Source organism: Watersipora subatra, chromosome 4 (genome assembly GCF_963576615.1).
Source record: "Watersipora subatra chromosome 4, tzWatSuba1.1, whole genome shotgun sequence".
NCBI classification, from domain to species: Eukaryota; Metazoa; Bryozoa; class Gymnolaemata; order Cheilostomatida; family Watersiporidae; genus Watersipora; species Watersipora subatra.
Window position 1 is genome coordinate 11,309,860 of NC_088711.1, and position 15,264 is coordinate 11,325,123.

Genomic DNA, 15,264 nt, shown 5'->3' on the forward strand with positions numbered 1-15,264 from the left:
TGCGACTCCTATATGTAGTGCAAAATGAATGCGTAAATTATTTATACAAATTTTGAAATTTTCTATATATTTTTCTTCCGCAACTAATGGTGCAACGCGAGTCTAAAAGTAGTGCGCATTCCAAGCTTTTAGATTGGTACGCATTATTTTACGTCTCTGTACATTACTCTAGTAATAAACTGAAAATTCTACCATTTTTCAGTAGATTATTATCATCATAAATCGAAACAAATTTTTAAATTTTCTAAAATTAACAACGCCGTAAGTCGAGAAAATTTGAACACATTTATTTCTAAATCCAGTAACGGTAGCACTTCGTCAGCAAAGCAATTAAAGCCTGTTTTTACCAAATGAGTTACAATATTTTAAATTTTCCCATAACTAGACAAATGTACCAAAGTTGCTGTCTTGTGCCTTACACAGATCCTAGAATTAAAAAGTCTGTGTGAACTTGAGGAAGTGTAAGTGTAAGTGTAAGGAAGTGTAAGTGGCCACCTAGAAAACATCCCCGTCTTTACTTCAAATCATGAACCAGTAAAATGCTAGTGCACTTTGAGCACTAAAGCAACGTAAATAACATGAATCGATTCTTAGACTAAAAAACAACTTTTTAAAGCATTTTTTATATTTTTTTCTTTTTATAATTTTACACCATAAACTGTATACATCTATATATATTTCTCAAAGTCCGTATGTCTGTATGTTTGTCTGAAATCCGGCTATAGCTATTATTAGAACAGCTGAGCTTGACAACAATAAAGACTCAAATTCATGGAATTTCATGGAAATTCATGGTATTCTTACTGTCATTGGAAGCCTAACCTTATTAACTAGCTTAGTGGAGTTTCCATTGGCAATATGCCAGGCCACTAGCTACAAATCAATTTTCTGTCCAAAAACTCTTCTATTACACGGGCAACGCCGAGTGGCACAGCTAATATATAATAAAAGAGCACGTAGTATGTAAAATACAGTAATTTTCTCGTAAAGAAATACATTAATAGACTAATAGGCTGGGGAATATACTGTACAGTTCTACTGTATCAACTCGTACATTAGTTTCATTTACTCAGTCTCGTGTACTGTATATAAGTATGTTAAATACAAAAGTGTAGAAATGAGAAATGGACCAAGTGTTTTATTTTAATAAAAATTATCCCATCTAAGACCATAAAAACTTTAAACATTTTGTTTTAATAATTTTATCATAAACATTGAGGTAAGGAAAGCTACCTACTCTAAAGTTACAATCTAAAACCAACCTAATGAAAGTGTACAGTAACGTATCCTAGCAAAGGTCGTGTGAAATATAAAAGCATAACAATGACATTTCTGTCTTCTAATCTTAATAATTGCAACATGAAAAATAATTTAGGTACATTAGGATATGGTCGAAAACCAAATCTTTAGTACAAATTTGAGGCATAAAAGTCTTACTACTCTGATTTGGTCGAGATCAGAAGCGTTCAAAAGCCGAGGTATGACTGTATTTATTTACAAAGTGTAAGTGGGGAGACAACTTACAGATAATGATGAACAATGAGAGGCTCTGGCGATACCTTCATTTTTTTGCACAATTTGGCAGCATCCCTGCAGTTAGCAAAAACACAGATAAGAAAAACTTGCTTATATGACAGTGTCTACACTCTATTTTGCGTAAGCACCTTATTTCACAGTATAACCAGCTACCGGTACAAAGAATAGGATGAATTCCAAGCAAACACTCATAACACATATTTGCTATCAAGTCATGGTGTTTAGAGGTAACCTTACTTCATGTATTATTCCGGGAATTTTAATAGGTATTCTTAACAAATCAATAACCAAAATTGTATTTGAATGAATCCCTCTTTGTCAGTGCGTGTGTCTGTTAGGTCACATAAATGGGTTTTCACATTTTCTTTGCAAATTTCACAGGCATATGCTCTGTACCTTCTACCAGGTTGTCAAAGATATTTGGTTTTCAAACTCCGTCTGAATCCTGAGCACCAGCCTCTCAGGCACCCAGCAGCAGGCTGTCTGCCTCTTAGACACCCAGCAGCAGGCTGTCTGCCTCTCAGACACCCAGCAGCAGGCTGTCTGCCTCTTAGACACCCAGCAGCAGGCTGTCTGATTGAAATGAAAAAAAAACCAAACATCGCCGCGCTTACTGCTAGTGTTTAAATTTTTCAAATTGAAAATAAATTTTTTATGGCTGAAACCAAAAAATATACATGAGACAAAATATAGCTATAGGAAATAGTACTCTGAAATAAATAGAGACATTTTAAGCATGGATTTGTATGGTAGTCATTTATGACAGACGAAAATCCTACTGAAAGGGTCAGTCTGCGGTTCACTGTTCACAGTTCACTGAACACTGAACATTTCAACTCAAAATGCTTCTCAAATAAATACATCTAATTGACAAAAACACACAGCTCTGCAGATTAACATGTCTATATATGGTATATATATACGGTGTATATATATAGTATATACACTGTATATACTATATATATATATGCATAGTATATATAGTATATACATGTATACACTATAGTCTGTTGCTGTATATATATGCGTTGCATATATATAGTATATATATACAGTTTTAAATATAAAGTATATACATACAGTATATATATACCGTATATATAAAACTGTACATATACAGCGTATAAATAGAATCCAAAATGTTCAACTACAATTGCTTGCGGCCGCTGCCGCAAGAAATTTCCGTCAAAAATCTGGTAACTTTAACATAATCAACTCGCGAAGTTTAGTTCTTTTTTTAACTGAATTTCTTTGAAACAACATAAATATACAGTGTATATATATAGGTGAAAAACATGAATATCTCGCTTCTTACCCGCAATCAACTGAACATATAGTTGCCTTGCCCTTCATCTCTTCGGCAGCTCTTTCAAACTCTCTCAACACCTTAGAGTTTGATTTGTCTAGAATACAAGCGTGGTCATTCGATCAACAATGGTTTTGGTATACGGTAAATAAGTAACAAGTTTAACATATGAAAGACCTAAATAAAAAAGTGAACAACGACTGAGATTGAGAAATGTTCATACGATTGTCATAAGTAACTTACTAGACTTCATGTACAGCACCAGTACATTGTTCCGCGTACGCAACAGCTTTTTGAAATCTTTGATGTCATAAACCTGCTCTATCAACCCATTTTTCTTTGCACCTTCCACAAATGGCTGCAAAGCAAACAAGCCAGATATATCTGATGCATATGCAATCTATTTGTCAAAATATAGCCTAGGTTTGCTAAAGAGTGTTTGCCAAGCATAACTAATTTTCCTATGCTGTATAAGTTGAAGATAATGCCAAAAATTCTAAATTTGTTGTTAAGCAAAATTCTGCAGATTTCTGCTGTTGCTACCAAATTCTGCAGCAAAAAAACAATACAAAACAAATATAAAAAGTTATCTTACTAGCTGCTTAGTGAATTGAATTTACTTAAGGAAATACAATGAAACCATTGAGACTAACTACATGTTATTACCCAAGAAAACCTTTTACATCGTTAGAGTATCAATAAAATATGGGTGCTATGGCTGTAAAGGATCCTGTTTAAAGTGACCTATTTTGTAAGAGGGAAGTGTGCTTCCTCACCCTGCAGGACGGAGGAGAATATTTTAGACAAACGATTGCTAAAAATACCTCTTTCTTGTGAACTGTGGTGTTGTGGAACGATCCATTAACATTACTTTTTGACAAATGAACACAAAATTTCAGGTCATTCAAAGATTGGTTATCTTGCAACTTCATTAAATACATATCCATGTTTTGGTTACCAAGTTGAAAGGTTTACGATCTCAACAAGTTGGTTGATGACACATTGGTACTTTTGCATGCTGTTGTTTAGGTTAGCTGACCAATGACAGCATAACAACCATACATGTAGAGCTATTAGGCAAAAGCGAAGGCTGAATTTTTAGATACCTAGTTGCATAGCCTCAAGCATTGTAGAGGCAGTTATGGGATTACCAACATTCGCACCTTTATCACTATGTTTCTATGACGTGCATGATGCGGACTTGGAGTCATGGGCATGTTGAGTTACCGTGCAATAACTTTCAATGTCCATTCGCATGATGCAAATTAACACAGGCACGTTGTTAAAAAGGACGGACTCTTACACCAGAGAGATCATTGTGGCGATTGTGTATTCGGAATAGAGCATTTGGAGCTGCTCAAATTGAAATTATAAGAACAACTAAAGTGTGTAAAACATTTAAAATGGAATAGCTAGCGCGGAATTTTATCGCGCATCATTTGCAAGAGCCGTTTCCATCATTTGCAAACATAAAACATTCAATAAAGATTTCCGAGTAACAAAACTTGCGGATTTTCGCCATTTTCATTCTGCGGATGACTTGCAGATTGACGCAAATTTGCGGATTGACTGTATCATGGAAACATTGCGATTGGATAGCTCTTAATACTAGCATTCTTTCAAGGAATACGCTTGAATTGTCAAAGTTTGTCATTCAAAGTTTAACCTCACGTTTGCTTCACTACATCATTCCATAGCTGATTCATTGATAGAAACAATAATTATTTAAAAAAACGATTATAAATAGTTGAAGCATTAAGGAATTCAGACTAACATTTCGATTCAATTACATTAAAGATCTGAAAGAGTCTAAGGAGACGTTTGCTGCTTGAATTAAAACAGGAAAACCATTTCTGGGCATTTTAACCTTCAAATTCAAGCTAGTGCCAACAGCATACATATGCCTTTTCAAATAGAAAGTCACTTATTAAATCTGATTTAATTTTCATTTAAGTAAACAAATGCGTGTTTCTGAAGATTGTATTCACATTGAAGAAACAAGATCTTTAATTTTACTGTAATTTGAACACTACGAAATGGTAGTAGTCATGTTGGTCGATGTGAATGATCAATCTTTATATGGATATAACTTACTATATTAGATTATATGTAGGCCATAATTACTAATGAAAATATTAATCCAGGACTTAGTATATTAGTCAGAATTATCAGTAAAATAAGATTATGAACTGTTCACTTTTAGCAAATTTTTATCGAAAGAATTAGTGCATGAAATGTTGACTATTATTATAATGCACTTATTATTGTTGACATAAAGTATTAACTATACTACTAACAGTACTTTGCTAGCTATACTATTAACACTATTAACAGTACTGTACTAGCTATACTACTAACAGTACTGTACTAGCTATACTCCTGAAACGTTCTCATACTAAAGTTTGAGTTATTTTACTTGTTCATGATGATTGGCCAGGGTTCAGCCATCATTAGTATCACACATTTGTTAAACATGCGTTCAGCCATTAACTGTTTTTCTAAATGTTAAAAAATTTGTTTTCACTTTGCAAAACCCTCATTATCAGAATAGACATTCATGAATGACTCTAAGGTATATAGCTGAACTACACGACTAGCAAACGCACATCTTGCACTATTGATAACAAGCATGCTGTGAGCCTGTATATAAGTGCACTTTGGGGCAATTTTGATGGTTAGTGTTGACTCACTGTGCTTCACCTTGTGGCTCATATGAAGTATAAGCATTTATACCCAAACATCAGCGTAGTTCATAAGAAACCAATATTTTTAACTGTCATTGGTCTCAAATATTCTCCTCTGTCCTGCAGGGAGGCACACTCTTCTCTTACAAAATGGGTCACTTTAAACAGAATCATTTACAGCCGGAGCAATCATATTTTATTGATACTATAACAATGCAAAAGTTTTTCTTGGGTAATAACATGTAGGTAGTCTCAATCGTTTCATTGCATTTCCTTCCGTGAATTTAATTTACAAAGCAGTTGGTAAGATAATTTTCATTTTGTTTTGTAACATTTTTTGCTGCAGTATTTGGTAGCTTTGCTTATCAAATAATTTAGAAAGTTCTACATTGTTTTCAACTTATACTGCATCAACGTACAAAAGTAATCTGGTTTATTTGTCGCTTCATTATATATTCACTAGTCAACATAAGAAAATATAGCATTGCTCCAATGCATCAGTAAAAGGGGTGATTAAAGTGAGAAAAAAAATTAAACTGAACGTTATCATAATCACAACCACAGGACACTGCAGTTGACAACCAAAATGATAGAACTGAAGATAACCCTGAACTGGAGTTCATTGATTATCCAGTTTGTACTACAGAATGTATGACTTATTTTGCAAAGGTATGTTCAAAACTACTATTAATAAGCAAACCAGACCGTTACAGATAGAAAACTGTCTTTCATTCTATCACTACCAAACTACACATACATGTACTTGGATTGGCGAGCCATGCATGGTTGTACAACGAATAGTTGGCAAACAAACTATGACACTCGATGTGAACTTTCTTACTTATTTAAATAAAGTACTATAAACCAAATACTTTGCTGATATCATTTTAAAAGAGTTTTCTGACATTTCCTCGCGACACAGAAAGACTTCTTCTGAGTGCACATGAATGCCACGTGATAGAGATACGACTACTTAATCTGCCAACAGTTGGGCCATTCCTATTCTTGTTGCGTTCACTGTATGCATAAATTTAGTTAGCTGTATGTTCGCAATGTAATAGTATGTCAAGATCAAGAAGGAGATCATTGCGGAAACGTCATTGAATAGATGGTTGCGCAAGTGTACGGGACGGCAAATCAATGAGGTTTTATCCTAGACTGCTCAGCGACTCCCAACTAAAGATGAGAGTTGCTCATACACTACTGCATAATATCACATGGTGTCAGAACTGATAGCTATGCACAGAGTTGGTGGAGAAGCCTACTAAAGAAAAAGAACTGTACAACATGCCACTACAAATGCAAAATTGTCCTTATTTTTTTATTGGTGACTGCCTTCCTCAGTTGTTGAAAGTGCAATAAAGCATTGATAGTGCAAGGCGATATTCTTTTCTGACATACCATTGGTTAAAATGGCTGAATCCCAGTCTAAAGATGATAGATTCATTAAGAGAATTGAATTCTCCTCCGGCAATCTTGCTACTCAATGGAAAGCATTTAAAATGCAGTTTGAGATTTACCGGCTAGCAAAAGACTACAGTAAAATGTTTCAAGAACAGCAGATTGCCAACATGCTGGTTCAGATGGGGCGGAAAGCGTGCCAACCCACTCACAGTTTGTATATGAGTCAGAAGATGATAAAAAGAAAACACTTTAAAATACAGTAAAAACATTTGACCATCACTCTGACCCGGCCAAGAACATAATATATGAGAGGGCTAAGTTCAACACCAGGTGAAGCAAGGCAATGCCAGCATTCACCAGTTTATTGTGGCTCTACAACGACAGGCAGATCAATGTGAGTGTGGTGCAGTGAATAACGACTTGATTCGTGATAGAATTGTCATAGGTGTCAATGATGTGAAACCTCAAAAGTATCTCATGGACATGACATGACTTAGATTTAAACAAGTGGATTCAAAAAGCGAAGCCTGACAAACACCTGACAATTTAGATACCGTCCACAATGCTACCAGAGAGCCTTACCATGCCAATGAGAAATTCCCTTCATCCAAGCACCCTTGCTGCACCAAGTGTGCATTCCACAGGTTTGGAAAGTGCCCGGCTAAATTCACAACCTGCAAAGCATGTGGAGAGAGAAGGTACTGAGCAAGATCTACACTCCGCAAGAAGCCGGCAGGCAAGCCGATTAACAAGGTTGTATCAGAGCAATGACTCAGAATTTGCCAATGGCTTATTTTTATGGTCCAAATCTTTCTGACTACATGGCTTTAATGGATATACACTCGACAGCATACAAGAAACCGAAAAAGCATGGTATTGCAACCTGAGCTCCAATGACATAAAAATATGTTTTAAAGTTGACACAGAGGCCTCTGTGACAGCTCTCCCAGTGAAAAGGTCTAGAAAGTTAGGAGTGTAAAGACAACTTCACTTCAGAACGCAACCAAGAAGCTGATAGCAGCAGGTAACCAAAAGCTTAATGTATGCAGATCTGCCAAGATACCACTAAGGTATAAATCCAGAGAAACTAGAAAACATCTACTTTATCAGAGTGTTAGTGACACCTTTGCTCGGCAAACCGGCCATATCAAGATTACGGATGATAGAGTTCATTGATGGGACCTCCACTGATGGATGGATCGAGAAATATCCAAGATTGTTTAGTGAACTGGGTACTATAGTAACATGAGCGAACATTATATCGAAAAAGGATGCAGAACTGTTTACTCACGCTGTACCACAAAGAGTAGCTGCAGCAAGAAAGGAGTCACTGCATCAGGAGCTGCGGCGAATAGAGGCCCTAGAAGTTATCGGAAAAGTTGAAACCCCCACGGAATGGTGCGCACCTTGTATTGTGGTCTCAAAGGAAAATAGAAAAATCCAATTCAGTATTGATTTCGCCAAATTGAACGAATCTGTACTTCGGAAAGTCCATCAACTACCCACCATGGAAGAGACACTCAGCAACTTAGAGAATGCAGAATACTTCAGCAAGATGGATGCAAACAGCGGGTCCTGGCAGATGAAGCTAAATACTACATCTCAGAAACTAACCACATTCATCTCGGCATTTGGTAGATATTTCTGTAAACACTTGCCTTTCGGAATCTCATTAGCACCAGAGAGTTTTCAAAGGGAGATGCAAAGAACACTTGCGGGTTTCTGCCAGATGTATAACATTCTAGTGCACGCTCCAACCCAAGAAGAACATGACATGATACTGAAAAAAGTATTGGTAAAGTTGCAGGCCGCTGGAATTAACTGTCTGGAACCCAGACAAATGTGAATTCAGCAAGAGGAGTATCACGTTTCTTGGATACGTCATTGGCAAACATGGGATATATGTAGACCCTGAAAAAATGACAACTGTACAAAATTACCCGGCACCATAGAACAGAAAAGAACTAAGGTGATTCTTTGGTATTATCAATTATATTGGGAAGATCTCTCTTTTCTTAGCAACTGACAGGTCTGCCCTGAGAGAATTGCTTCTGAAGGATAAGGAGTGGATTTGGGATGCAGATCAGGCCAAACAGTTTGCAGGACTGAAGGATAAACTGGCGTCACCCTTACACGCTATAAGTTGGAAGCAGAAACGATGGTAAGCACTGATGCCTCGTCCTATGGCCTTGGTGCTGTCATAATGCAGAGGGTTGGAAATGCCTGGAGGCCTGTAGCTTACGCGTCTAGAACAATGTCTCCCGCTGAGACCAAATATGCCCAGATAGAGGGAGAAGCGCTCGCAATCGTTTGGACATGTGAAAAATTTGACTTTTATCTGGCAGGAAGAAAGTTTTACATTGAGACCAACCACAAACCGCTCATTTCAGTTCTGGGGAAGAAGGAATTATCCAGTTTACTGATTTGAATTCAGCGTTTCCGTTTAAAACTAATGGCATATGATTACGATATTTCATAAACGCTTGATCAGAAACTGGTTTTGGCAAATGCCCTGTCACGCTCACCCCTGCCAGGTCATACAATGGATGAGAAGAATGCCATTGTGAATGTTTTGTACATTTATTTCTGTGCCTTGCCATTTCTGTTATAGATGGCTGTGGTGTTGAGTAATTCTATTGTTAATAACCTCAATGTCCCTAATATTAATACCGTATCAATCAAAGGGCTTAATTGGTGTCAGGCATCCAAATATAGTCTCCCACCGAAACAATCTGCGCGAGAAACACACATTCATCATAATTGGGCCACTAAGGTTCACCACTAAGCACCAGTCTAGAAAAGAAGTGGTTTTCGTAGAAACCAATCTGTTGTCTGTCAAGCAAAGCTTTGAACCTTTCTATAACGAACTACACTTTCTGGACCTTAAAGGTTGACTTGCAACAAAATTCACATTACAGTTATTTGGTATCAAAAGATTCATCATATCTTACTCTGCTGTGTTGTAGGTGCAAAATATGCGGAAATGTGATTACAAGGTCTTAAAAGCTCAAAAACGAACAGTTAATCGCCCCCATCACAAAACCGTCGTAGATTAGAATCTCTTTCCAAAATGGCTCAAATGGGACATAGTTGTACAAGATGGCTTCTGTTTACACTTTCACGCAACCTCATTCATCGAAATATTTTCACAAATATACTTCACTCATTCAATAAAACCATGTCTATTGTTCTTACGCGTCTATTTCATCATCATTGTAATGCTGTCATTTTGAGCACTAATATCTCAAAACCTACCATAAAAATTTGTTTAATTTTTTTAACCTTAGCTCGAAGTAGTGCATATCATCCTCTGATAAACATGACGAGCCTGTTGGCCACCTGTGATAGTCGAAAAATGCTGCAGAAATTATTCGCACCGTTTGGCAGGAAGTATGGGTCCCATGATCAGATTACGACTAGACAATAGACCAAGCCGAAACAAAACTGTAAACTAGCAAGCGTCTATATTTGGTAAGGGCTCTTCGGTAAAACCCAAAGTGATTGTCATAAACTAGTGCTACGAGAAGTTTGATATTGAGCCTTTTATTGGCCTTTCAATTTACATGAGAACATCACGTGACTAAACAATAACCAAATGTAATGACTACATCAAAGAAATAAACTGATTGCAATCTACGGTAGTTTCGTGATGGCGGCGATTAACTGTTCATTTTTTAGCTTTTAAGAGCTTGCAATCACATTTCCACATATTTTGCATCTACAACACAGCAGAGTAAGACATGGTGAATCTTTTGATACCAAATAACTGTAATGTGAATTTTGTTGCAAGTAAACCTTTAAGCCAATACCATATACAATATTTTCCATAGTTTTGAAAAATACAACAACCTGACAGCTAGTCGTCCTATTTATGTCAGCTTTCTACCCCGAGTGGAAGACTAAAGGACATGTAGTGATAGAAAACCGCAGAATCTTTGAATTTAATAATGCCTATATTTGCCAATACTAAACATTGCAAACGCCATCTTATGGAGATGCAAAAATTGATGTCTTGATGCAAAAATTGATGGGCCGAATGCTTATGGATGGTCTACACCCTACCGTAGCCACACTCCATAAATGGAAGGCAGAAATTTCGAAGGTTATATGCCTCATATAAAAAAATATTGTACTGTCCTAGCACCTCTTCAGTAATGCACTTTATGTCCTTGTTTTAGTAATGCATTTTATGTCCTCACTTTACACCTTTTGTTGTTCGTGTCTCGCTTTCCCACTTTCTTATGTCTCACCGACAAGTTTTATTTTGGAGATAAGTAAATTTGTTGTATGGAATTTTGTTGATGCTTCTAGTTTGATGGTGCGATAGCATCTGTCGAGAGTATATGTGCTTGGAAAGGAGGTGTACAATAGTATGTCAATGTCCAAAAGGAGATCATCGCGGGAACGCCATTGAATAGACAGGAGCGCAACTGAACGGGCGGCAAATCAGCGAGTGTTTATCCTAAACTGCTCAAGACTCACAAATAAAGGTGAGAGTTGTTTATACACTACTGCATAGTATAACAATTACAATAATTTACGCGAGCGTATTGCGTGTCGCCCATCAGTAATTCTCAATCAATACGAAATATCCACAGGTGCAGTATTCAACGTGAGCATTACATCAACAGCACGCTTAATAATCTGGTAACTTTTCACTGTTGTGAATGGTTATGTACAGTAGCGCTGTTATAACGATCACATTCTAGTGTCATAGGTGTTAGATTATTAATGCTACCACTGATGCACTTTGACAGATGGAGCGAGGTCGTGAAAATTAACGTGTACATGCATCAATCAATACATTATTAAACAAAAAACCGTCAATTTTCTTACCAAGATGCAACTACAAATAATTAAAACTCCAAAGCACACCAGCGGTTGCACGCGAAGGCGTTTCATTCTTCCCACTTTTTCAATCGTTGACAAGGTTCAAAGGTTCGCTCTATAAAATATGATTTACTTCTAAGGATTAATAAACTTCCTTATATTCACATCAAACGGAGCGTAGTTTTAGCACCGCAAATTCGTCCTCCACATTGAAAAAATATTGCACGGGTTTCTATCGATAAAAGTAAAAATAAGTTACCGTTACTTAAGCGCACTGAAAATACAGTCTTTAGTCTGAAAACCAACCAATTACTTTTGCTATTTACTAGGAATAACATAAATTATTATAGACAATTCGCGCTACTTCTGCGAGTAGCGTTGGTACGAAGGCACGCTAATAAATATAGTGACGCAATCGATTTTTGTATCCGCATAGTAAACTTACCTACGGTACGTATAAAATCTACTAACATAAGTTTTACAAAGCATCACATTGAAGCTCTATCACTAATCTGAGCATAATTGAAACCCACGTTTGAATTTAATTTCGCTTGAATAGTCTATATAAGAAAATTACCTAAAGGAAGTTAGTGAGCTTTACATTTTAGAAAGTAGATTCTTCGTGGTAGCAGTACATTTTTTGTAGAATGTAGCCTAATATTCAACATTAAATTTTATCAATAAATTTGTTATTGGCAGTTATTAAGCTAGTACACCTGTCATTTTCTGTTACAAACCAATGAATTTTTATCTGGCTTTATATATAACTTTATTAAACCTTTCCTTTGAGGCATGAGTTTTTCAATGACAGTTCGAACAGCTTATTCATGCAACACTTGGCTAACCTGGTCGCCATTCTAAACCATTTTAACGTGGAAAATTATTTTTAAAAAATGGAGATTTTCGCGACCAGGCTGCTCGCTGGAGGATTGAAACAAGATTTTTACTCTAATTTATTTCTTGCGCTTTCACCTTCTAGTGAACAGTTTTTTTTTATAAATATTGTTTAATTCATTAAGTCAGTTTCTATTTGCACACTTATGGGTCATCGTTTCACTAGTCAGGTGATGCCTGTCATTCATCTACTTGTGACAGCTTTTCATTGGTGCTTCCTCGTATAAGGAGATGAGTAGTGATTTGTTCATAATGATTGAAGCCTGAACGGAATATTGTACTTGCAGATATAATTATCTTGCATTTGTTGTAGAAAGGAGATAGATGATAAATGATAGTGAGCAGCCTTTTGCTCAGAGTTCAAAGCAACCAGATTTAAAAACATACGCTGCCCGTCGAACTATGGTAGCCACAATGGTTGCTCACGCTCTCGTCTTCACCTTCACTTGCATGATAGCGTACAGTGTTGTACCCGGCTCGAGTGAGTTAGTTTACACCGTATGCAGTACTAGTTATATCCTTGATGTCTTTTGTTTGACAAGAAAAAACGAGACTTGAAAATGTAAATATCTCAATTGAGATATTAAGTCCATCAACTGATCGTACTACAAGCTATATGCAACATTATTCTCTTTGTAGGTTTATTTTCGTGGCACCCGTTCCTCATGACATTAGCTGTGAGTACTATTTTGTATTTTCATTCCGTAGAGCATTTCAGTTTCATAGATCTGTACGCATGTGCCTAATAGCTTTGAAGAGGAAAAAGTAGCATTATCTCGCATAAATTTCATATAGTTTACAAATAGGCCTACAATGTGGTAAATTCCAAATAGGTTCAGCAGCAATGAGTACCCAGTTAAGATGAACTGTGAAGAAATAGGGCAGCCATCTCAGCACCATTTAATTAAAGCTTCACGATTTCCAAAAATCATGTGAGGATTCGATATTGCAAATTCGCAATATCGAATCACGATACAAGTATACCACGACTCATCTATTTATAGACTGTTTGCAATATATCACGCTAGTATTATTATTGTGTAAAAAACTTGTTAATATTTATTTATTTGTACATTTTTTTTAACTTAAAATGAAACTGTTTTGTTTTCGTGATAATTAAGAAACATTTATTTCATAGATGCTCGTGTCTGTGAATGGCCATGGATTGAACGTATTTTAGGGCTAGAAGGCCTCTGCGTTTTAGTTCCAGTATCACTCACATTGAAAATCAACAGGCGTGAGATGAACCGCCATTACACGATTAAATTGTTCATTTGAATGACGATATCTTTTTAAATGGTGGCGATTTTCAAATTGTCTACATTCAAAATCGCCACCTAACAATTAAATCGGCATATTGTGAAGCTCTACTTTTAGTAGGTCACATGATTAGTAAGTCACATGATTAATGAGTGCACTATGTTTCATCATCATATTAATCATGCCAACCGTCTTTAGGGATTCATCATCCCCCATTCGACTAAAAAAAGTATTTTCAATACGCCTTAATTTATACAATGCTTTTAAGAAATACTCACAAGATGCTGATGGGTTGAGCAAAAAAATTCTGTCAAGCAAACGATACATACCCTGTTAATATTTTTCCTGCATTATTCGAATTTGTGCTCTTCAAGGGTGTAGAAAGTTATAGTAGAAATTTATCATAGTATAGAGAAGTTTTTGTAGCATAGAGAAAGTTGCTGGAATAGAGGTCGATGAGTTGTTATTAAGTTCTCTATTCATTTTTGTAGTTTGTGCTCTTCATGACTGAGGGGATTCTCATGTTTTCTCAACAAAGCTCTTTTATTCGAGGTGATAGGAAGCTACAGGTCCGCTCTCATTGGGTATTTCAAGTGATGATGCTGACCTGCGCAATTCTGGGATGTATGGCCATATTCACCAACAAGAATAATAACAATGTTGCTCATTTTACAACTGCGCATGGACGACTGGGTGCAATCACTGTCTTCTTAAGTTGTGGCCAGGTTTTGGCTGGTATAGGCTTACTATATCCTAATTTGATCAAGAATTTTGTTTCGTTAGGCCAAGCGAAGATATATCATGCAACTTTTGGTTTGCTGAATTATACACTTGTCACTTTGGATTTGAATTTTGCAATGAGGTCGGATTGGGCTGTAGCCAACATCACCGGCGTGGCATGGTATGTTTGTGTGGCCTGCATCGACATCTTAGCTCTCGTAATTATGACTCAGATCACTACACACTATCTACCTCGTATGCGTCGGCAACGTCAGTAAAGGCTAATTGCATAATAGCTATGTTATGATCTGTGTACATCTCTAGTTATAAACAATTGTGATTCAAGTATTTTTAATTTGATTGATTTTTATTATAGAATAAACCATCATGAGTCCATACAATTATCATTCATGTGTGTGCTTATTCATGTTTATGCATTTGTATAATTTGGTCACGCATATGCGAATGCATACAAGTCTGTTGGCGAGTTCTTTCTTGGCGAGTTCTTTCTCAAAACATTGTTAAAATAGGTGCAATCTTGAACGTTTTAACAACCTGTTAGCTTACATGCTGTTACGCGTAAATCAATATGGGCGTGGTTTAGAAGTAAGTTCTGATCGTTATTTCAAC

General features: G+C 36.4%; 2 protein-coding genes across 3 annotated transcripts in view; one reads left to right on the plus strand and one right to left on the minus strand.

Moving 5' to 3' along the window:
• LOC137395098 (protein disulfide-isomerase A5-like) overlaps window positions 1-11,848 on the minus strand; it is a 34,616-nt gene extending 22,768 nt beyond the window's left edge. The window contains exons 1-4 of the mRNA XM_068081891.1: window positions 11,767-11,848; window positions 3,086-3,200; window positions 2,852-2,939; window positions 1,525-1,590 (exon numbers count right to left, since the gene is read on the minus strand). Of these exons, the coding sequence (XP_067937992.1) occupies window positions 1,525-1,590; window positions 2,852-2,939; window positions 3,086-3,200; window positions 11,767-11,832 (335 nt within the window). The 5' untranslated portion in view covers window positions 11,833-11,848. The remainder of the gene's footprint in view (window positions 1-1,524; window positions 1,591-2,851; window positions 2,940-3,085; window positions 3,201-11,766) is intronic.
• Window positions 11,849-12,126: 278 nt separating this feature from the next.
• Window positions 12,127-15,035, plus strand: LOC137394639 (transmembrane reductase CYB561D2-like). Of its 2 annotated transcripts, none has more exons than XM_068081392.1 (4): window positions 12,127-12,210; window positions 12,968-13,135; window positions 13,294-13,331; window positions 14,406-15,035. In XM_068081392.1, the coding sequence occupies exons 2-4, from the start codon at window positions 12,979-12,981 to the stop codon at window positions 14,910-14,912; spliced, it is 702 nt and encodes a 233-aa protein (XP_067937493.1). In that variant the 5' UTR covers window positions 12,127-12,210; window positions 12,968-12,978; the 3' UTR covers window positions 14,913-15,035. The 2 variants fall into 2 exon arrangements, with proteins under 2 accessions (XP_067937493.1, XP_067937494.1); XM_068081393.1 differs by lacking the exon at window positions 12,127-12,210 and adding an exon at window positions 12,227-12,346.
• The last annotated feature ends 229 nt before the right edge of the window (window positions 15,036-15,264 follow it).

Coding starts and splice junctions, on each gene's coding strand:
- LOC137394639 (XM_068081392.1), top strand. CDS start 12,979: ATGATAAATGATAGTGAGCAGCCTTTTGCTCAGAGTTCAAAGCAACCA. Junction 13,136..13,293: donor CAGTGTTGTACCCGGCTCGA/GTGAGTTAGTTT, acceptor TTCTCTTTGTAG/GTTTATTTTCGTGGCACCCG. Junction 13,332..14,405: donor CGTTCCTCATGACATTAGCT/GTGAGTACTATT, acceptor TCATTTTTGTAG/TTTGTGCTCTTCATGACTGA.